The 24,765-nt window shown below is 39.7% G+C and overlaps 1 protein-coding gene across 1 annotated transcript; it reads left to right on the forward strand.

Annotated features, from left to right (window-relative positions):
• The first annotated feature begins 334 nt into the window (after nt 1–334).
• On the forward strand, nt 335–18,956 carry LOC131577832 (opsin-5-like). The gene is made up of 6 exons (XM_058835993.1): nt 335–488; nt 8,213–8,332; nt 12,354–12,524; nt 14,920–15,254; nt 17,413–17,648; nt 18,893–18,956. The coding sequence occupies exons 1-6, from the start codon at nt 350–352 to the stop codon at nt 18,954–18,956; spliced, it is 1,065 nt and encodes a 354-aa protein (XP_058691976.1). The 5' UTR covers nt 335–349.
• The last annotated feature ends 5,809 nt before the right edge of the window (nt 18,957–24,765 follow it).

A 24,765-nucleotide genomic window follows, 5' to 3' on the forward strand; every position in this document is an offset into this window, starting at 1 on the left:
CAAGGCAGAACAGACCACATCACCTCACCTGCTCCTCAAAGGCTTTCCCCCACCCCCTGCACCATCCTCGTGGCCTCCTCTGGGCACTCTCCAATAGTTTGATGCCTTTTTCCTGTTGTGTTCCCATGTAAATAATGGTCTTGGATAAAGTAAGTCATGACCTGAATCATGGCACGACGCTTTATGCAAGTTTGAATGGTATCCTGAAGTGCCCTGGGAAGTGTCAGAGCAGAACTGAAGATGGGAATATGGATCCTGTGTATGAAACAAAAATATCTTCACATTTTCTAACAGCAGGTGTGATCTATTGCAAACTCTGTTCTTTTGTTTTTCAGGCACTTAACTGGACATGAGTGGGATGGCATCAGATCACAACAATTCTTCCCAGGAAGAATACATCCCACATTATCTCCAAAAGGAAGACCCTTTTGCATCAAAGCTCTCTAGAGAAGCGGACATCATAGCTGGCTTTTATTTGACAATAATTGGTAATGATTTTACAATTGGTCTTTGAAATATGACTGTGCTGCTGCATTTTTGCAGGTCTCAGAAAGGAGGCAGAAACTTCTGTTCATCAGATGTGTAATTACACATTTTTTCATACTAGAAAGAAAAATCTAAGAGGGAGGAGAGTTAATGTGTTAGAAATATGATGTCAGCAGTTAATGTCAACAGCTAATACTGCTTCAGGTAGCCAAAAGTGACTAGCAGTAGATGTTCCAGCAAAAAGTGAAGAAATACTCATTGTTTTTAATAACTGATTGATTGCTGCTCTGTACTTTAATTTGTCCCTGGGCAGAGTAGGGTTTCCCTCACAATGCATTGTGGGGTTTATGGCCTGTTTTCACAGCCTCTCTCATGAGCCTACACAGCAGGGAACTCCCTCAGATGAGTTCATGTGACCCTTGCTCAGCTCCTGGCATCATCTGTCCTCTGTTACACATCATTTTGAGCAATATTTTCTGCCTAGCACCCTCCCCATCCTTTTTTGTGTTGGACTCCTTTACAAGGTTCAAAGTGACTTTGCAAGCAGAATAAATACAATTATCTATTGCTTAGTGCACACCCATGATAGCTGGGACTGATTTCTCTTTAAAGTATTCACATGCCAAGGAGTTATCATTCAGCAGGAAAATTCTGGTCTCTGTTTCTTTTAGGGATAAACTGGGCCTTATTTTCGACAATTTTCCTTCTTTACTTTATGCAGGAGGACAGAATTATGTCTTTTTGCATCCATATTTACCTCAACACCTGAGGGAATGGCATGAAGCTGAGTCAGGGCAGGTTTGGGTTGGATATCAGGAAAAAAATTCTTCACCCAGAGGGTTTCTGGGCACGGAACAGCTTCTCAGGGCAGTGGTCAGAGCACCAAGCCTGACAGAGTTCAAGAAGTGTTTGGGAAAAGCTCTCAGGCACATGATGGGATTCTTGGAATGGTCCTTTGCAGGGTCAGGAGCTGGATTTTGATGATCCATGTAGGTCTTTTTCAACTCAGGATATTCCATATTCTATTCTATTCTATTCTATTCTATTCTATTCTATTCTATTCTATTCTATTCTATTCTATTCTAGTCCATTCCAGTCCATTCCAGTCCATTCTGTTCCGTTCTTCTTCATGTATTTTAAGTTCCTTTATGCTTTATGGTCTTAGTTTACACAGTTTCTCACAGCCCAGCAGCTATTTTCTCACTAAATCTGATTTTGAGGACAGAACTGTTCTACAAAAAACCTGGGCTCCAGGTGTCAGATGTTGAACACAAGGCTGAATACAGAGTGTACAGTGATTCCTTGACATTTATTTCAGTTTTGATTCATTGTCTTGTTCAATGAGTTGTCCACAAAATACCAAGATCTGTCAGTCAGTCCCACTTTTGTGTTTCTCATTCACTACTTTGCATTCCTCACCTCCTCCTCTGTCCTACTGCTTTTCCTCTGACTGATCTAAGCATTGTAAACTTTTCCATAGTAGAGGTATCAGAATTTTTATCATTATTTCCCTTCTATTTATGTTTCTGTTTATTTCTTATTTCTCTTCTGCTTGAGTCTTTATTGAAAAAATAATTCAGAGCAGCAGAGGTGACAGGTGGAGCTGTATCTCAGTACTGTTCTTGGTATTCCTACACTGTTTTGTAGGAATCATCACTTTTCACACATATATTTTTTCTGTTGCTCTGCACACAGATGTCTTCACTGAACTATACAAAATAACCCCCACTTTGGGTCTTTTTTCACTTGGTTAAGTAAACTTAGCTTTGATCCCAGGAAATATGTCTGATGGATGAATCCTCACAGTAGACACCGTGTTGCCTTGTTATTTTCACTGTGTTTAGTGTAGATTTATCCTGTTCCAAAAATTACGTGTCAGATGTGAAACATCTTGAAAAATGCAGGCATAATCAAATTAAGGCAAGGAACAAGAATTAAAAATTTCCAGTGAAAAGCCAAAAGCCATCCATAAAGGCACAGACTTTTGTGAGCAATGTGAAGAAAATGAAATTTTAATTTTAAAAGGTCTCACAATCATTTTGACATTGAGCTTGTGAATTCATTGTATCCAGTGGTGTGGGCCAGGGTAGTTCAAGCCACAGCTCTGCTGTATGTGTATGTATCTGTACACATCATATCCCACATTTAAATCTAAATTAACTTAATTTTTAAAGTGTGTGTTTTGCATTACATTTTACTTGGTTAATTGCTTTGCCCTTGTGTGCATAGCAAACTTCACTAGTGGCTTTCATTAGAGACAATTATGGTCTTCCCATTTCCATATAAATGCTGTGTTTGCATATTCCTTGGATCTATAGAATAAGGATTTTAGGAGAAAAATTCTTCAGTGGAAGAATGGTTGAGCACAGGAATGGGGTACCCAGGGAATAGTGAAACCTTTAGCCCTGGAAGTGTTCAGAAAATGAGTGGAGGTGGCATTTCGTGGTATGGTTTGGTGGCCATGGTGGTGGTCAGTCAAAAGTTGGACTTGATCATCTTGGAGGTCTTTTCCAACCTAAGTGATTTTATGATTCCAAGTATGTTTTTTTTTTATTGTGACTTGGAATTCAGACTAAACCTGTCACATTTTTCCACTGGACTGCATTGCCTACTCCTTTGCAGGTTCCTTCCAAGAAGTTGTGACCCCTCCTGAGGATGGCCTGTGGGGACATCCTGACAGCAGGGACAGGGAAGCAGGAGGTGGGAAGGCAGGCGTGCTTTTGTGCATCTTTTTGCACTTGAGCTGTGTGAGGTGCAAGTGGGTTTAAAATTCCTTTCAAAAAGGGGAAGAAGCTGAACAGTGAGTGAACAAGGCTGGATCTTATCAGGAAACTCAGCAGAGCTTTTAGGGTTAGAGTGGTTGTACAACTCAAGTATTGCAATCTGAAATACAAAAAAATAATTGTTTTTTCTCTTTGAAGAATACCAGGAGTCTTGACTAGTCTGATAAACTCTCTGTGAGTATATGATCCTTTGTCCTGAGTAGTTACACATGTAGCTTTCTAATTGTCTAGGAAAAAAAAAAATCAGACTAAGCACATGGTTATAAGAATCCAATTATTTTGTCTTTGTCACTTCCCCCACCAGCATTTTCATCTCTGCCTTGATTGATTAACAGGTGGGTAGGGTGACAAACCACTGAGCTGGCTGTCAGCTGCTCTGAAACCCCTTGGCAAGTCACTATTGATTTACACACTGTTGTGCACACTTCCTCAGCCTGTTACGAAACAGCTTAATTGAAAACAAAATCCTGAACTTTTTTTATTTTTTTTTAAATTTTATTTTTTCTGATGGTTTAGCACTGCTGTTAGGTTGGAGAAGTGGAAGTTTATTTCTCCAGCTGGCTACTTGTGAACAGTTTTCCCTCTCGCTACAGGCTGCGTGCCTCAGACTGGCTCTGTCTCTGCAGGTGTCACTTTTTTAGTTATCACACCCTTGGCTCTTTGTTTGTATATATGTAATAGTGCCAGGGTGCCATGGACAGTTCTCCTGGAAAAGAGCCTCTTTTTTATATCTGAAAAGTCTTTTCCCCCTGTTTTTAACCTACCAGAGCAGGGAACCTGCTCCAGCTGGGCTTCAGCTGACCGCTGGGAAAGTCATTTCACAACAGGAGAAATGCCTCATCTCAGGAGGTTATAAAGTTTTGATCACCAAGGAGTTAAAAAAACATTCAGATATGCAATTTTCAGATGCAGGCATAGACAAAAGGCATCACAAATTATCAAAGAACTCCTTCCAGCTATGGGATTAGGAGGTCAGTGGGCTGGAGCTCTCTGAAACATTGACATTAATAATGAGCAGTGGTTTCAGAGCAACTTGGCAACTTCAGAGTTACCTGGCTGATAGAGATGTCTCTCTAGACTGCCAGTCAGTTGAAAAAGATTCAGGAAAATGTCAAATGCTTTCAAAAGGTATTTCAAACTGGATGCTGGCACTCTAGTTATCCTAAATATCACTGGAGAGGAAAATGCCATTAAGAGAAAAAAGGATTAAAATATATGAAAAATGCTCGCAGCACTGAGATTCATTCATTCAGCTGCAAGGAAGAAAATTATTCATATGAATACCTCTATCTGCTTATAATTCTGATTAAATTTACAGAGCCACAAAAGTAGGTTGTTCTTAAAATTTAATTCACCAAGGGTAAATCAAATTTGATGAGAAAACCTAAGATCAATAATAAGCCAGCTTCTGTCCTTCCGTTTATTTTGTAAAATAATATAGAAAATAATACTGTCAATATAAAAATAAAAACTTTCCAGTAAGTGTTGCATTTAATACAGAAAAATTCAAAATCAAACTATTTTTCTCCTGAATTTGGTGAACTTTTGATTTCTCAGTCACTCATATTTCTTGATAAATAATTTGGTTTTAGCTTCTGGGAGCCATTTCTCTCTCTGTCTCATGGATATTCCCAGGTTGCGTTTCTTGATTTTGTGAGGACAGGACACCCTTGCAAGGGAATCCTGCCATCGATGGGCCAGTGTAAATAATAAAATACCCATTTAAATACGGGATTATTTATTACTGAATTACCAAATTAATCACTGAATAATTAAATTCCCATTTAATTACTGAACTTCATTTTCTGAGGTCTGACCTGCCAGAAGACCCAGATGAAAATTACAGGGTATTGAAAGGTACAAGATTTGGAGAAGAAAGTTTTGCTGGGAGGCTGGAGGGTTCTGGGGCCTTCTGGAAACAGAGATTGCCCCAGCAGAGCCCCGTGTGCAAGGCAGCACAAAGGGTGATTTGATGGTGATCAACAGAGGGGAGCTGGGTTGTTTATTGACTCAAACTTCTCGAGAGTGGCCTGGCCAGCTCAGTGATGAGGTTTCTCTTCACTCGAGTTTCGAGCCAGCATATGTTTGTGGGGTTCACTGATTTTCTTCAAGAATCCAAGTCTATAGAGCAAGTAAAGAAATCAGGGGGGGACTCTCTCTCTCTGGTTTGCATCCCACAGTTTATTTCTGTGAAGGGGAATCCAAAGGACGAGAGACAAACGATTTGGGGTCTGGGGGGTCTCTTTTAACAGGGTTTCTCGGAGGGAGGGAACATCGGAGAGAGAACCAATTATTTTTCTCAGTTAGTACATCTTACAAACTTTCTACAAATCAAGGTTACACACACCAAGATAAGAAATAACAGACACCAACTTCTTCAAATGCCCACAAAGGTGTAGGAGGATTCTCCACAGAGGGGCAGAGGGGGAGAAAGTGGGGGCTTGGTTTGCTGGCAACAAAAGGGGGAAAGAAAGGGAAGGGAAGGTAAGCATGCCCTCCCAGCTTCCATAGCTCAGAGGCATTCTGGGACAGGAAAAACAAAGTTACAAACTTCCGTGCTGGAAAGAAAGGTCTCCTGGGCTAAAGAAACTTCAAGCAGCTGGAAATGCCAGCAGGGTCCTCTCTTTACTCGATCCGGCCTCTCGCCGTGGGGCTGAGGAGAGAAACTTCAGTAACCATGGTAACTTGACTCCAGGTAAACAATTAGGAGAAAGAGAAGCTGGGGAGGAAATCACAACTAAAAGATGGGAAAAGATACATTTCAAACTATCAACTACAACAGTTTATGACTTTTTTTGGAGCAGTGTGATGAGTTGGCCTCAGCAGGGAGCCAAGCACTCAGGACAGCCCTCAGAGCGGGACAGGGAGGAAAGAGGCAGAGAAATGTCGAGTTGTTCACGGGGGTCTGCTGGTCTTTAAGGAGACATTGTTGGTTGCTATAAAGATGTTTATCGTATGAATGTATCAATCTCGAAGGCAAAGAGTTCAGAGAGTTAAAGTCTGTGCTAAAAGCTTTTGGCATAAAGTCCCCAATTCTGAGCAGCAGCTTCCCAGCAGTTTCCTTGATCCAGGCCCCAGAAGCAGCTGCAGTTGTTCTACTTCTCTGGGTGAGGATGATGATGGTGCTGCTGCTGTTCCTCTTTGTGTGTGCATGTGTACACAGGGACAATACAGGGGATTAAATTAGTAAATCATCCAATCAGCTAAAAACATGACTCTAAAACATTCTTTCTACACCAGTCTAAGCTTAATTCTAATTTAAAGTCAGTCCTTATTAGCAGTCTAATTAGCAGTGTCAGTCCTTACCTAAAGCCTATGTATGGAGCATTATCTGTTTATGTATATAGTTCTATCTGCTCTATCTAGAAATGTAAGCTATATTCTTCCCGTGTTTTCATTGTGTCTAGGACTAAGTTGAATCTGTGAAAGGTATAATTTCTGAACTTTAAACTAGGCCTTAGGGCTTTTCCCGATCTAACACAGCCTCTTAAGGCACTTAAATTATATTTTTACTTACTTAAAACTAAAACCTATACTCATTTCATGTCTATGTGGTTTAATATATTTTAATACTTTTCTCTCTCTCAGGGACTCAGAGAGGTTTTTATTTCAAATTCCAACAGAGAAAAAGCAGTGGGGATGAAGACAAGGTGGGGATAAAGACAGGAAGATCCACTCCCAGTTACTGCAGTGGTCAAACAGACTCCTTGAAAAGAATAAATTCAGAATCATGGAATCACAGAATGGTTTGGGTTGGATGGACCTTAAAGATCATCTCATTCCAACTCTCATCACGTGGTTCCAACCCCCAAAGCTTAATGTTTAATTACTGATTTAAGTAGTGAGAAACAAAGGTGTCAAACCTAAAATTCTTATGGAGATCACCCTTCTTCACCCTTTAAACCTAAAATACTTATTGAAAACACCCCTCCCCACCATTCCCTGGGCTGAACTCCAGCGTTTCCCTCAGTGCTGTTGTAGGTCTCCTTTGGGAGGCAAGGGCAGCACAGGCACTCTTTGCTCTTCACTCTTTTCTTCTGCATTTCCCTCCTCCTTATGTGTCTCCCCTCTTCTGGTGTGAGGCTCAATAGCCCATGGTCCCTTTGGGTTTTTCACCTTCTTGCTCCAAGAGAGGGATGATCTGTGTTGTGCTGTGTTTCCACAGCAAAAATCTCACTCTGACCTTAAACTCTTTAAAACATGAATTAGTGAAGGCACATTTTCTTTAAGGGAGCTGGAAACCCCGCAATTTTCTGTACTGGTATGATGAATTCCATGGCAATGAACCACTTGCAGTGCTGGTACCTGCAGGTCTTTGGGTGATGATATGGGAAAAAATATGTCAGCCAATATGAGAAGGATCCCATGCACTGAATTCCACCTGGAAGTTAAAATCAGATTAATCAGATTTAGTTTGTAATTTTTCTTTCCTATGATAGAAATAAATTTTAAAAATGTAAGATTTAGGACTTGATATTAATATATTAATTCAAATTAAACTGTAAATTTGTTCTTCAACGTCTGATTAGAGTATTTAATAAAGTTGAAATTGCTCAGGTTCTGGTTCCTGTGATTACAGAGAGCTGAATTTCGTTCTTGTGGCTGTATAAATGTTTGAGTGAGAGCTGGGCTGGCCAGAGCAGAAGGATTCTGGGGTTTCTGTTGTGAGATTTCCATCGATGGCTGTGCAGGCTCAGGTGGTGGAAGCAATGCCCTACTGCAGAGGGGAAAACAACATTTGCTGTGGGAGGGATGTGCCTGCACTCGAGGTCTCTGGGAGCTGCACAATGACATGAGGGGATCAGGTTTCAGAGTAAAATACGCAGGCTTAGGGACCACAGGTTCAGGCTGCAAGTATCAGGGAATTTCATAAGGAAAATGGAGTATTGCTGGCTTTGAAGATGATTCTAGTTTTAATGTTATTCTGTTTTCCATTATTACAGGGATCCTTTCAACTCTGGGGAATGGGTATGTTATTTTTATGTCCTCAAAGCGAAAAAAGAAGCTGAGACCTGCTGAGATAATGACTGTTAATTTAGCAGTGTGTGATCTGGGCATTTCAGGTAATTTAATGTTTTTATTTTCCCTCCTTTTTACTATCTCACCATTCTGCCTGGCAGCAGCAAGAGACATTCCTCTGGAAGTCATGGGAGCACCAAATGCCTTTTGCTGCCAATATTTCTACTCTATTATTTGCACATAAATAATAGAAGAGGATGGAAAACAACATTCCTGAACAGCTTGGTGGGAAGAAATGAACAGTACAGAGGAAAAATTAGGGTTGATTTTATCAAACAGGCAGAGCTCCTGTCCACCCCAGCACTGGGCAGGTGTCCACAGGCAGCTTCCATGTGCACCCTGGCTATAACCACAAAATAGCTCAGATTACAGGTGCAGAAAATTATTTTTTCTTGCCATAGGGTGAAATAGAAAGGATCCAAATGCCTCAAAAATACACATTTTGCCAAATAATTGGAAAATGCCAGTGGCCATCAGCCCATCAAAGCTAATGGCCATCCTCCTTTGTCTCTGGATCAGCAAAAGTAAGTGTTTGTGTCAATCTGTAGAGTATGAGCCAACTGGGAGGATTTTTTATTTCACCTCACAGTCTGGATGTCCTGGCATTGGAGGAGGGAGCTTTGGAGAGGTTTATCCAGAGTTGCAGAGATGGTTGTTTTGGCTTTTGACATGAGACAAATTCAGCTGCTCATGGGTAAATACAGAAAAAGGGCTGGATGTCCTTTAGAAAAGGATATTTTGGATGGCAGGGATAACAGGACCCAGCTGACCATGGGATCTCCCCAGTGCCATATAAATGGAATTACATTCTCATGCTTGCAGGGGCATCTGTCCCCCATGTGTTGTATACAGTGGGACCTCTGCCCTCTGCTCCAGTGCAGCCTTTTCCTACCCTTGTCTCTGCCAGATGCTTTTGCCCTCATCTAAATGCCAAAAATATCAGTGAAAAATATAAAATGATGGCTCCCAGCCTCCCCAGGCTGATGCTTGTTTGAGCTCTCACAGAACAAGACCAAAGATCTGCTCATCCCTGTAGATTCCAGTGATTTTGGTCAGTAAACATGGACTTCTGAAGGAAATAATTCAGTAGAAGAGAGATGTTGGTATGAATATTACTGCTACCACACAAAGAAATCCCAGTGATCTCTTTGGCATTTCTGTCATGGACATACTACTTCCATCTCTCAACACTTAGAAGTTGAGGAAAAACCCCAGAGTGGCTTTTCCCTCCTCTGTGATATTCCCATTTCCTTGCTGTTTTAAGAATCTGTATTATGAGGCTCATATTAGTCACTCCAATGAGAAAGTGTTTCAGGAGAATTTCCCCAGCTTTATATTCTGAATGTTGCCCAGAGAAGCCCCATCCCTGCAAATGTCCAAGGCCAGGCTGGATGGGCTTGGAGCAGCCTGGGATAGTGGAAGGTGTCCCTGCCCATGGCAGGGGGGTTGGGATGAGATGGTCTTTAAGATCTCTTCCAATCCAAAATATTCTGTGATTCTGTGATTCTATGATTCAATGAATTTAAACAGGAATCTCCTAACAATAAAAACGGTGTGTCCCAATTATTCAAAGTACAGCTTGTTTGGGACCCCAGTGTGAGGGCTGCCAATGTTTCTGTTCAGGTCTGTCACCAGTGCACCACCTTGATTTCTTCCATGGGGAGTTCAAGATATCTGGGATTTACATTTTGGAATTAAGAATAGTGATTGCCAGAGCCATGCTTGATTTTCTGAGTTCTCTATTTTTTAATTTTTTAATTAATAGAAGGTGCTAGGCTGAGAAATGTAATGGGTTCTGTCTGCTGGACAAACTGAAGATAGGATTTTTTTCCACAAAGTCTTCATATTTCAGACACTTGTCTTAACAACATTTTGAAGAGTTCTGCCTCCTGCAGATTTCCACAGGGTGGCACCAGCCCCTTGCTCAAACCTGCATCAGGCTCGTTTTGCACTGACACCGTGCTCTGGGCTGCTTTGAGTCCTGCAGCTGAAGAGAAATTTGATTTTGTGCATAGAAATGTGCCAGCCTTTAAATCTATCAGTCACTTATATGCCCAAAGTTGCTGACTTGATTGTTAGCACATAACCTAGACCTTGTCATATTTAATTTTTTTCTTGAAACCTTAATCCTCGAGGTCAGCTTTTGCTTGAAAAATCAAAAGTGCATTTATTCTGCTTGGAGAAAAGCACATCATGCATTGATCTGAGAACATCCTGCAGCTCCAGGCAGAACTTCACTTACAGGCTTAGGCTGAAGGGAAGTAACCCAAAAATACCTTTTTAAAAATGCATCTGATTTTGGAGGGTTTTAAGTCCCGATGCTTTTGGCATAGAAGATGGAGCAAAGGTAATTTTCTGCAAGATTCGGTTTTGGAGGAAATACTTTAATTTTCTGTTAAGAATGAAAAAAGAATGCATGGTTTTACATCAGTTCAGTGTGAAATGGAATGTTTTTAGGAAAAATATTTTCCCACATATTACTTCAAGAAAATAGAGATTTTTGTCTTGGTTTCTATGAATAGGTTACCTTGTGGGAAATGCAGTTTGCAAGAAAATTTTTGCCCTCTTCATAAACCAATTCACTGAGCTTCTGTAACATTACAAACACTGTAGTTCAGCCAGGGAAACCAGCCCAGGGAAGCTGAGATGTTTTCAAGTCCTTGAGGTGCTCTGGCTACTCCTGTGCAGGAAGGAACACAGTCACAGGAATGTGGAGTTCAATATTTAATGTTGTTTGAATGTTGCAGTTGGCATGTACAGGCCTGGAAGATTTTAAGATCAGGCTGGTAAGTAAAACTGAAATGTTTGGAAAACAGATGTCCCTAGATTATAAATTTTTGAGTTTTCTGTTCTATTAAAGTTGATTTTTTTTCTTTGCCTAAATTTAGACCAAGAAAAAGGTAATAATTAGGAGAAAGAGGAGATTTCCAACTAGATAATTACAATTTTTAAACTTTCTCTTTGTCACAATACTTACAAAGGATATGGAAAATGTAAACCTGCTTTAAGGTGAGAGTGGAATACCATTTGGCCAAACTTCACTTCTTCCATAATTCAGCACTCACTTTTACCTGGGGAGGAATGAGCTAAAATGCCACTAAGAGAAAGCCTGAAAAATAATTACTCATTTCCCATCTCTTTGGGGAAGCTTAGAATGTTTTGATATCTGTGTGCAGTGACTTGCTAGGAGGCACCAGAGAAATGTGTGATGTGGAGAGGAGCTGAAACCACTTCTGCAGCTTCAGTCCATATCTTTCCTTCCCACCTAACACTTTACCTCACTGTGTATCCTACTGCTGGGCCTTGACAGGTTTGAAAAAGTCCTTTTTGAAGACAAATTTCTTTACCTTGTGCTTGAAGACACCCAGTTGGCTACAGGGATGTAGATGATGTAGGTCTGTGCATGTTTCAAGCTCTGACTCATGATCACCCATCCTGTTTAGGTACTGGCATGTGGATTTAACACATCCTCTGAAGGTTTCATGGTGAGAAGAACCTGCCCATGATTAGTTCCAGAGTGGTGGTTTACCTCTGGTTCCTGTGGTTTATAGTAAAGCACCTGTTTCCAGCCCTTCTGCAGGCTTGGCTTATGCTAGCACATGATGGGTGCCATGGGATCTAGCTACAGCTGTCTTGGGCTCAGTTCTGTGTGTGGAGCGCTCACAAGCCGTGGAATCACAGAATGCTCTGGCTTGAAGGACTTTACCGTCTTTAGACCATCTTGTTCCAACCCCCTGCCGTGGGCAGGGACACCTTCCAGTGTACCAGGTTGCTCCAAGCCCCATCCCACCTGGCCTTGGACACTTGCAGAGATGGGATATCCACAGCTTCTCTGGGCAGCCCATGACAGTGACACCACCCTCACAGTAAAGATTTTCTTCCTAATATCCCATCTAAATTTACCCTCCAGCTTAAAGTCTGTGCCTGAAGCCCTTTCTCCATGTTGCAGAGCATTTTTAAGGTTATAAGTTTTTTGCAAGGGATAGGGTTTGCTTTTCTGATACAAGGAGGTTTTCTCAAGGATGGATTTTATCAGTGGTCTGCCATTCTCTTCTCCTTTTGAAGTTGTAGGCAAACCCTTCAGCATCATCTCCTTCTTTTCCCACCGCTGGATGTTTGGGTGGATAGGCTGCCGCTGGTATGGCTGGGCTGGCTTCTTCTTTGGCTGTGGGAGCCTCATCACCATGACAGCTGTCAGCCTGGACAGGTACCTGAAAATCTGCCACTTGTCCTATGGTAAGACAAATATGTATCTATATATAGATAACTGTATTATCTGTGAGTGTAGAAAAGCTCTATTAAGTGCTATAGCTCACTACACTGACATAATAATTAAGCTCATCAGAATACTTTTCTTAAATATAGAGGGGAGTACACAGAGGAGAGAAACATGTTTGCATGATCCAGGAAATCCCAGTTAAATTAATTTTATTAGACATAACACTTTTGCTGTTGTCCCTGTGCTGTCTGCTTAAGCCATGAGTTTTTGTAACCCCTCATAGATAAATCATTTTATGTCTATCAAGGCCCATTAACATTAATAGAAGTAAGTACTGCACATATTGCAGGGTCTTATGGACCAACACATAAAAATATTCCTTATTAGATGCCTAAATTCCTCTGCAGTGTGTGGCAAGCTATTTAAAACACCTGAGAGATTTGGAAGGGCAATAAGTCATAATGTGAAATAGTCTCTCAAATATGGAAATGGAACCTGAGAGGATGAAATGAATTTAGCAGTGTAAGGTGTTACCACCATATCCATCAATATCTTGTACCTCTGGAGTATGATGTATTTTATGCTTCATTCTTTCCAGTCAAATGATATTGTCACAGTTTAGAAGAGATGTTCTTGAACTCTGAGGGACTAAATTCCCATCCAAATACAGGGAATGCTCAAGGTGACTTTACAAGTAATAAACAGCTTGTCCATGTGACTTGAAGGACACAACAGATTTCTTTATAATGACATAAAATATTGATCATGTTAAGCTGTAAGGAATATTTGCAGCTAGGAAGTGTAAGTAAGCCAGTCTGTGTGAGCAGATAAAAGCTGTGGTGCCGTGCCAAGATGTCCTATCACAGACCCTGTTGTGCCCATGGGAGTACAGAGGTCTCCTTCACTGAGTTTTAGATACCAATAATATTAAGCAGGATTTCAATTCTTTCCATAGAAGCCTTCTCAAAATAATTCAGTGGTCACCCAAATCACAGACAATTTTTCACAGAACTGGTGAGCTGAAGTGAATATTTAATGGCTGACTGTATTCATGCCACCAGCTGTGGTGTTTAACATGACATCTTAGTTCACAGGACAGAAAATGTTTCAAAACCTTTATTCTCACATGTTCTGATCGTGGTGGTCCATAGAAGATGGAGAGCACTAAACAAACATGCTTATCATCCTTAGTCTAGTTAAAAACTGTTTATCTTTTAATACTTATGATATTGCTGCTTTGTTTGTCCACCCCTGAGCACAACAAACCAGCTTTCTGTCTCTCAGCCACCACACATGAATACATCATTTGTCAGGCAATGTTCATTTTCCTTCCAGTGACCTGGACATGTAAAATCAGCTGGGAAGGGATGCTGGACATATGAAAATTACAGGTGTTTCTTTCTTTGGGTTTTGTTTCAAGTCACTCTGAAACCCTGACGAAATCTCCTTAATGTTAGAGTGAAATGAGTGAAAATTATTTCTGACTCACTCCCCTGTGAGTCAGAGGCTGCAAATGAGTTGGGGGTTCCAAGATGTTGTCCAAGGTATTATATCACCATATTCTAAGTTTCTGCAAAAGTTAAAGATTTAAATTTGTTAGTCCTTTCTGGTAGGTTGAACAGGTAGATGATGATGAAAACTCTGTAATCTGGAAGTTTTTCCAGAAGGATTAGAGCTGTATAAAAGATAAGCAGGGAGACAATGTTCTCCAGGAATTCTGTTTGCATTTAATTAAAAAAAAAGGAGCAAAGATACATGAAAACATGAATTACAGATACTTCTGACAGGACATGTATGGTGGTTTTCTGTACTGGAAAAGAATGAAAAAGTAAAATTAAATCTTAGATATCTTATTTTCACTGTAAAGCCTTGTTTTTCAGTCACTGAGTTTAAGCTTTAGTCAGGTAACATAGGAGAGAAATAATAGGAAAAAACATAAGTTACATTAAAAAATTGAAATTACATTAAAGAATTGAAATTACTGGACAAATTCCTGCAACTGTTGCTGAGCTGGTTGTTTGGATTTCTTTAGTTTGGACTCTTCTCAGTTGTAATTCATCACAAATTAAAGCAAATATATGAAATAAGGATAGGTGGAGCCTTCCATGTGAGTGTGCCTATGTCTTCATGAGGCACAACGTGAGCTCAGGGTCACTATGGACACCTTCAAAGAGCCAAGATGAACACCACAGAGTTGTTGTCAAACAGTCAAGCAAACTCACATTTCACAGAATCATAGAATGGTTTCAAAGACCATCCAGTTCCAAAGGCCCCACAGGGATGGCTTCCAGCTAGACCAGATTGCTCAGAGCCACATCCAGCCTGGCCTTGAGCACTTCCACGTGACATGATACATTCCATCATGCCAAACACACCTGGACATCAACTTGTAACTCTTGAATTTTCTTCCAGGTACCTGGCTGAAGAGGCACCATGCATTTATCTGCCTGGCAATAATCTGGGCCTATGCTACGTTCTGGGCTACAGTTCCTTTTGCTGGGGTGGGGAGCTACGCCCCCGAGCCCTTTGGGACCTCCTGCACTCTGGACTGGTGGCTGGCACAAGCTTCAGTGGCTGGACAGGCTTTTGTTCTGAGCATCCTTTTCTTCTGCCTCCTGTTCCCAACTGCGGTGATTGTGTTTTCCTATGTGAAAATAATCTTAAAAGTCAAATCATCCACCAAAGAAGTCGCTCACTACGATACCAGGATTCAGAACAGCCACATTCTTGAAATGAAGCTGACCAAGGTAGGTAGGAACATTTTCCTCAGTTTGCTGTGTTGGATCATAGAAGCAGATTTGGAGACAATGACATGATGCTCTGAAGGTGGCTTTTGTAGCTTTCTCCCCTGTTGCTGTCAAGATGGGGAAAAAAACAGGAGTGGAGACATAATTCTGTGATTAGGGCACTTGGGTCACTGAGATGATGATTCACCCTGAAGCTCTGCCACAGCTTTCCCTTATGACTTTACAAGTCATATCATCTCCCTGTGGCCCTGCTCCCCATAAAACACCCTTTGCTTTCAGAAACAGATGTAAAGGGTAATTTAATGTGTGATGTTCATAGGAATTATAACAGAAAACAGAGAGCAGATTATTGAAGTATGGAAATAAAACTTTCAGACAGTTTACGTTACTCTGTTAATGAAGATATAAACCAAAATTGGTCCTGTGACACTGCAATTGTTTTTATGCAAATAATTTACCAGTTAGGCTCAGCCATGAAGTGCTGATAAATATGCTGAAGTGCTAAAATTAATTTTCCATCTCAGATCAAATCCTGTTTTCCTTTTCTGAATGAATCTATTTTCTGCAGTGGTGACAACTATGATCCTTGATACTGGTTATTGTGCCTGGAAATCTCTCAAAAGAAAGGCTTGTATTGAACAAAATCAGATTCCTTAGCTGTAAAAGAGTCACCAACCTCTGTAAGCCATGCCAAGAGTGAAACAAGCAGCAAGCTTTGCTTGGCTGATCAAATTTTATTACAATATTTGTGAGTTGAACTGAGAGTTATATAACATACATCAATAAGGGACATTATGTCTAAACATATCTGAAAATCTCAGCTATGTACCTGCACAGCCAGTGCTGCCAGTACAGCTGGTACAACTGCACTTGCCTTTCAAAAGCATGTTTCAAATTGTAACATCTTTTGTGGTTATTCAGCAAATTTCCTTTGAAGGTCAACGGAAACTTTTGATTTGAGGCTGCAGATTTTTTTTTTTTTGTTATATTGGAAGAATCATGTAAAACTTCAATGTGATCTGAGTCACGACACCAGTAATTTTCCCTCCTTTCTTGGATATACACTGGAGAACATAATGTTGAGATAAATATAAATATGGAAAATTAGTGTCCCTTATAACCCATTTGACCCCACAGCACAATTTATAATGAACAGGCTGTGTTTGAGATCCTGGGCTCACCTGCACTGTTCTTTCAGTGACAACAAAAAGAAAGAGGCAACAAAAAGAACAGGCTACAGGAAAGGTTATGCAATGTCCAAACCCCTTGTGCTTCCTGGTGAATTTCTTTGGTAATCTAATCCTGCTAATTGCCTTATTCCAAATGGGTGCACGTGTGCTGCTACCAGTGTGGATGGAGCAGTGATCTGTCAATGGCAGCAGTATAAAGGCAGATGTTTTTCAGGATGTATGAGGCATGGCATCATTTGAAGTGATATCAGGCTGTGACCGAGTGCAGACAGGCTGGTTCAGGTAAAGTATACAAATCACAGATTTTGGCCCCAAACAGTTTTGTTTTGGTATTTATACTAAACTTTCTTGTGGTTACATTTTCTCCCATTATATGGAGGTCAACTACTAATCTACCAGGAACTCATTTATCAAAACTAAAATATTTAACATAAATTTGCTTTTTAAAGTAGCTACTCATTCTAATGGAGTACAAATCCAAGATATGGGTTAGGAGAAATAAATCTAGACATTTTACTAGCATTCTTACTCTCAGTTAAATTCTTAGTTTTCAAAAGATCCTTTTTACAAAAAGATCTTTGGGCTCTGCTATTATCAGTATACTATGCTAAAAAGGATATTCTGTGTTTCAAAAGGAATTCTCTCCTTAAATAATTTGAATTCAATATCGAGCTATTATTATTTTCTGAAATCTCTTTTAGTTTCCTCATATTTAGTCAGACTTCACTGCATTTTTAAGGTCTGATAGCAGACTTATTAACTGCTCTGTGTCGGGCAAAAGAAACACAGGCAGGAGAAAAAGAGGCAGATTTTGTTCATATTGTAAATTTATATGAAAAAGCAAGTCATCATTTTCCTTTTCCATTCAGTGGAACACAATTCCGTTGTATTCTGCCTGGCTCTGTGCTGCTCTGCTGGTGTCTGACTCTTCAGGATAATGCCCACTGTCTCTTTTCTGCTCTCACAAGGTGGCAATGTTGATCTGCGCAGGGTTCCTCATTGCCTGGATCCCTTACGCCGTGGTCTCGGTCTGGTCAGCCTTTGGACGGCCGGACTCGGTCCCCATCCCGTTCTCAGTGATCCCAACACTGCTTGCAAAGTCAGCAGCCATGTACAACCCCATCATTTACCAGGTCATTGACTGCAAGTTTGCCTGCTGCCGGTCAGGAGGGCTGAAAGCCAAGAGCTCTTTGAAGAAATCAAGGTAATTTCTTCTTTGGGGAGTAGGATACCTTTAAGAACATGTTGTTCCAAAAAGTACCGAAGTAAGATCTACCAAGAATCACAGCTCATTGAATCTTATTGCTTGGTTTTGATTTGGGATTTTTCTTGACATGAGAATCTGTAAAGTGACTGTAGGTGAGTAAGGAGAAGCAGGAGGACAGTCCTTATTTTTAGATCCAGCTGCAACACCATTGATACAGTTTGGAAAAAAAGTCCCATTGGTTTTAATGGGTTTTGGGTCAATCCTGTCTTCCTAATTCTTTTCTTTCACATCATCATATGAAGTTCCTCCAGAAGGTGTTGTTGACCTCTATTGCCAGTGAAACAAATGGAAGAGAATTGTGTTAATTCCTTCTGTAATCAACCTGTTAATGCTATGCCTTTCAGCATAAATCAGCACAGGATCAGCAGGCAGAGACAATAGTTCCCCAACCACCCAGCACTTACCATTCATACCAAGAAAACCCACCTCAAACCAGACAAATCAAAGTGTAATTGTCTCATAAGAATGTATCTTTTTTTTTTATTTATTTGCAACCTTCAGGCAAAATTTGTGCTGCACACCTGTGGAATTCCTGAAAACACTAATTATGCTCTTGGAGTATAGTTCTGTATTATGGCAGACAAGTACCTTAATTTGTGGCTGAATGAGACAATGATGGATGTTAATCTGACAGTGTAGCCTGTCACAAACACCTCACATAAGTGAGTGTGAAACAATAGAATTGCAGTAATTTGCTTCAAAGACCTAAAACATAAGTGCCTCGATTGAAGCATAAAGGACCATTTTATTATTCATATTATTCCCTTACCAATCCCAGCATTTTTGCTGTTGTTCAGTGAGTCAATCATGAACTTCCACAGCTTCTCGTAGCAGATAGTTCCATAATCTTGCACTGAGATTCATTTCATCTGCAGAACATACAGAGTTTATATGTGCTGTAAATGTCTGAGATGTTGAATTTGTAGTTTGCCAAAATCCCTCCTGTGGTTTTAGTCAAATGGGACACAAATTCAAAGTAACCTTCAGTGGATTTTTGGTAGCTGGATTTGTGTTTAACATTTGAAGGAGATCTCACCCAATGCCTCAAGCTGAATGCAGGCTGGCTTCTCTAGGCCTGTGCAGTGAACAAAATGATCTGGAAGAATCACTTCCCAGATGTAGGAACTTAATTTCCAGCTTGGTGTGAGCAAAATGAGCATTGTTCCCTCTCTGCCCCACAGGACATACACAATATCTGACCCCAGGGACTCCACAGCGATGAACGAAACCCAGCTGGAAGCATGAGGGCTCATCTCACAGCAAGTGAAAACCTGATGGCAAACCACCCTACTGGCTCAAGCCCCTCTGTCTGTAAATGAATTAAAACATGGTGACAGGTTTATTTTGCTCCCTATTCCTATGTACAATGTACAGTTATTTCCATCCTGACCAAAATTGTGCATTGGGAAAATATTCTAAGTACTCAGAGAATGAAGAAACAGAGAAAATTTGTTTTTTATTAAAAATTTTCCTTCACTTCAGATACTTTAGAATGCCCTTTTTTAGCTGTTCTTAACACTAACAGAAATGATAGTTTGGGCAATATTTTCTCTCAGGGGAAGGAAAGTATTCATAAAGGCCAGTTTAATTTACCAAAGCTAATCTCCCTAAATTCCTGCTGCAGTCACTGGAGACCCGGAGCACGAAGGAAAGGATTCCTTAGAGGACAAATCTGAGTTGGAGCTTCTCTTCTCAGGGCTCTGAATTACACAGTGGGGAAATAGTAGCTGACTTGATTTCCCTGGTGAGCATCTCTCCAAATCATGAGGCTGCAAGCTGTGTTAAACCCACTTTGACGTCAGTCGTTCAATATTCAGAAATATTTTGATTTTAGTCATGGCAAAGTCAGAGGTGCCACATTCATATACAGGATCACTTTATGAGATATAAAATAATCATTACTCAGTGTGAACGAAAGGGGAAAGGTCTCTTGCTCAAATTGTAGATTAATTTAGGAGTTCCGAATAACTTTGTAATAAAAAAGCAGAAGTGAAATTGAGCCAGCCCAAGCCAAACAGAGCAAACCATTATTTTACACAATTTTATCATTCTCTGGGCAAAACTACAATGAAGTGTGATGGAAATAAGCAGAAAGATTCAATAACTGAATTTTTCACTGTGTATTTTACTCATCACAATTCTTTATGAGTTCAATTCATGAGATATAAAATGGCAAAATGTTCCTCAATCCAAACCATGAAACCAAAATCAAAACTGGTGTGTTTGTGAGAAGGGTCACAGCACTGGTAACAGAGGAGCCTTTCCAAAGTGCAGCTGCAGAGTAATTTTTAATCACTAACTCCTGGAAGGATGAGGATTAGTGACTATTTGAGAGAATAAAGTTCTGTAAGTTCCTAATGCATTCAACAGAAAAACAATGTGTCTTGAAAAGACCTGCAGAGTAAGGCAGCCAAAAAACTTGTCTTGGATAGAAGCCATAATTATTCCTATTATCTCCTTTTTCTCCTTTGTATTTATCTTAAAGTGGAGGCATCAGTACAGATCAAAACCAAGCATTTCAGTGAAAGCAGATTTTTAATTCTTAAAATGATGATTTTGATGTTTCTCTGTAATATTTTTTTTTTCAAGAAGGATATGATTTTATTAAAAATAAGTAAATTGCAAATCAAAGAGTCTCCCACACAGATTTCTGCTGACTGTTAAAAAAACCCAAAGTTTCAAGGGCAAAGCTTTCTTCTGAGTTGTTCCTTTAAGGAAAGAAAGCATTTGTGAGTTTCAATTACTTTCCTGTTTAATATTTCCTGTTTAATGTTAATTTAGAATTGTGTTTAATACGCATTTTCTGCCACACTGAACTGAACTTCTTTTGTAGCTGATCCATGGTGATGTTAATATTGCTTTTTACAATAATATCATAAAGGTTTAATCTGATGTTTGTTGGCATGTCCCAGAACTCCCATCCTGCAGTTGCTATTTTAACAAATGATATTCAGACCATGTAGCAGAATTTTGTTGATTTTTCCTAAAGTATTGTTTCCTCTTCTGAAATGTTTTAGCGAAAGAAGTTTGAATAAAAAGGAAGAGAACTTGCAGAGGTACTGAGTTGCTGTGCTACCTATACATTGCTTTGTATTTTCCCCCAGAAGTCGAGTTCTTTCATTTTGAAATACCTTTCAGCATAAGACAAACTACTTTCTTAACTACAGTTGCAAACCATGCCCACAAATTGATCCAGAGCATCTTTTACAAAATCTGCAGACTTGGTTATGAAGATATTAACATGCTTGCCTGCATCTTCCTGCAGCTTTTATTACTTTCTTCATCCAGGCAAACTTTTGTTTATATCTTTAGGTGTTTATCATAACTAAAGTGTGATGTAAATCAGAACAGTGTCCCTAAAAATGAGATTAGCTGGAGCAACACTGTTGGTAAAATTGTAGGAATTGCTGACTACTCTGGCCAGATTTAGGGGTAAATCAACTCACAGTTTGTGCACGAGCCCTTCCTCTAATTTAAATTCAGGAAGCTTTTCTCTTTATTTGATAAAATTATCTACTTTCCTCAGAATTGCTGCTGGGTCATCCCAGAAGTGTATCAACACTTGTGGTAGAATTTTATATTTTTAAAGAGTGTAGGATGTTTTTGGATTTGTTATATAGTTGGATTCCACTATAACAAATGTACTAGATACATGTGCTACCTAAAGAGTTCAGAGGTTTAGTAAACCCTAAATATGAACTTCCAGAATAATGATAAATGTGTTTCATATGACTTAAAGTTATTTATTTTCATATTATTGAAATTTATTTATTTTTTTATTCAGTGCCATAACTATTCTTGTCTGAAAACTCTGTTTTGCCATGACTGAACAATATCTTGCCCTAGAAGAAAGTTTAGGATTCCAGCTTGTGCAGGAGTTAGAGACAAGTTTATGCTGAGCATGTGTTCAAGTGAGAGATGTTCCCCTGAGCCAAGCAGGACATGCACATTTTGGCATGCAGTGCTTAATTTAAATGCAGAATCTGAACATAGGAGCAAATGGATCTCATTGGGTTCAGTGACAAAGAAGAACTGGAGCACTCTCTTTGTTCACCTGTATATAAAGCAGCTCACACAATTTCTGCTCTGTTTGGGATCACAGTGGTAGAGGAATGAGGGGTCATTATGGATTCACATGTTCAAGGTCAGCTTTGAATTGATTTGAAGGTTGTAGCCAGATGGTTCTAAAGATAATACTTTGCCACTGATGCTCAGGAGAGAGTTTTTCCCTCTCCTTGTGCTGAGGTGGATGATTATTATATAAAACTATATATGAGATATGTAAGCTTGGTCTGAGGTCATCAAAAGACAGCAAATCTCTCACTTTCCTCTTTTCTTCTAAATGTTTTACAAATTTCAAACTAATGCCATTTTGTGATCTGAGCTTTGTCAAAGCACCAACAGTGTAAAACCTACTCAGTGTGATGAATGAGTAAGGAATATGACTCTGAAGGAGGATTTATTTATTGCATTTTCAATATTTCATCCTCATTGTTATTTTAAGGAATTTCCTCTTTTTGTGTATAAACACTAAACTAAATGTTTTTTAATGAAAATAGTGTCATCAAGAATAATAGTTATAAATGAGGATCTTTTATTATGTAACCTTTGTGTACATTCAGAGTGGGCTGCCAAGAAGCAAAATTCTATTTGAATTCACTGTTCATGACTTGAAGGAAGTAATAGACACAGGCTAAGACTGCACTTAGATAATGAACTGACCTGGACCCCAAGATTGAGAGTAAGAGAGTAGTGAGAGCAGTATTGTACTTTGAAGAGATAGTGAAATTATGCAAAGCGTGAGGACATGGAAATTTTTATTTGTCATTTTCAGTCATAGATGAAGAATGACTATAAACCTTCTTCTGCAGACTTGGAAATCTGTTGACAATGAAGAAATATCAAGATTTAAAATGCCCAAAGTGGCTCTTGAAATGGGACATTTAAGCAAACTTCTATGACAGAAGTTGAAAAAAATAAAGTACTAAAAATGTAAGTTATAGTTGTGGGATTTTGGAAGACAGTAGAGAGCATTTGTCCATGCAGGTGAATGCAGCTGTTGCAGATTTTATTTCTAGACCTGTAATAAAAATTAAAAGAACCCAACCTAACAAGTGACTTGTTAAAAACATTTTTCACCCACAGCACAATACTGCTGATAGCAGAAGATTTTTGGCTTTATGGCATTGAAAGCGAAAGAGAAAATTAATGTGTCTTCATATGAAGAGAATGGGATTAATGAATGACAGGCACAATGATAGTGAATGGAATTCCTTGGTGGAACTTTTCCCTTGGCTGACAATGTCTTTAAGAGGTTGTTCCACCTACACAGGGTATAGGGTGTTCTTGGTCATGAGAATAAATCTGAATAACTGCTAAATGACCAGGCACTTATTTCTCCTGTAATTCTACATTATTCATTTTATGTTTGTGTTTCCACCTCCTCTCCCCACCAGGGAACTTTCAGACACATCAGTCTGCATCCCTCAGGAAAGCTGCTCTGGCATCTTTTTAGTCACATTTCCCAGCTCAGGATGTCCCCACGTGAGTCTTGCCCTGGGTAAGAAGCTCTTGGCCAATGATGTTCACCATAACACTGATTTCTCTTCTTCCCTTCTCTCAAAGAAGGTTTGGTTGGTTCCCCCCACCTCTGTATTTTCCCAGGTTTCAAAGGCCTTTGCAGATCTCTGGGCCCACAGAAGAACACTTAGCAGCCTGAAGCTAGATTCTCTGGATAGCTGCTGATGAGCACCACCATTTCCATCACCATTACACTGCTCTGCAGCTCTTGTGCATCCCATACTGACCTTTCTCTTGTCTACATGCTTTGCTTTTCAGGATGCCTCATATTCTCCTTCACTTGGAACATGGTGCCCACGGTGAGGGCTGTTTTTGTAACTGTCTGGAATGATCTTCACTTCCCCAGTTATGCCTGTTTCACTTTGCAGCTGGGGGAGAGGGTCTTGGACATATAAACCAGAGCAAAACCTCCTGAAATACAAGGTGTAGTTACAGATTTTCACGCTCTCATTACTTCTGAACTCACAGGATGCCTCACTAGTTTTGAATAAAGAGCCTTTTCCAGTCACTGACTGCAGTTTTGTGTCTCAGTGGCGTAGAAAAGAAAACCCATCTGGTTTGTTAGAGATCTGTTCTGAGGGACACATTCTGTATAAAATCAGGTGAGTGCAACAAATGGGTGAAAGCTCCTGATAAAGGTTTGGTAGGTTCCCTGAGTCAGTAAGATGGTCTTGTTCTGTAATTTGGTTGTAACACCTAAAGGGAGTTTTGGGAGTCAATCTCCTATCCTCTGTGGAGTATAGCTAAGAAATTTGTGAAATAACAAGTAAACATTCATTGCACTGACCAAAACCTGACACTGCACAGAGCAATTTCAGGTATAGATTGTGGATACATGTGTGGTACACAATATATTTTAAATGATAAATAATGTTTACATTGCATAAAGCATAATCTTACATTAGTAAAAATATGAAACATTTAGGAAATAGGTATGAGTAGAAAATAGGTACAAAAATAGAGATGGGAAGACCTTCTGGTTTCTAAAAGGGGATACACAGAGGCTCAGCATCCTAAAATCAGAGGCAGGTGTGAAAATCTTGCTCTTTCTGCACAAATCTTGCAAAACATGTCAAGGAAGGGATCTTACCTTAGGGTTTTGCATCCATGGAGTCAGTCTGTAACATCAGAAAGTGTTTCCCTGGAGCACTGAAGATCTCCATTCCTGAACTGCAAATGATTATGGTGGGTTGATCAGTGGCTAGAGAACCTGCCTGTCTGTCTGCAGTTCTGGTCCCCAAAGATAAGGAAAGCTTTAGAGAAAGTGTAACAGGCACTTTTTTCCCCTGAAAAAAAATGATAATGTATAAGCAACAGAAACAGAGGTGAGGGGGTGACAGGGTTAAGCAAAGTAGTCTAAAAGAGGAAAGGTCAGAGAAAATGATATCAGTCTATAAATATCTTTGAGAGAATAAAAATGTAAATGAAAGGAGTTATTCACAGTCTCAGAAGGTGAAAGAATGAAAAATTAAAG

This window comes from Poecile atricapillus, chromosome 3, assembly GCF_030490865.1.
Source record: "Poecile atricapillus isolate bPoeAtr1 chromosome 3, bPoeAtr1.hap1, whole genome shotgun sequence".
NCBI lineage: Eukaryota > Metazoa > Chordata > Aves > Passeriformes > Paridae > Poecile > Poecile atricapillus.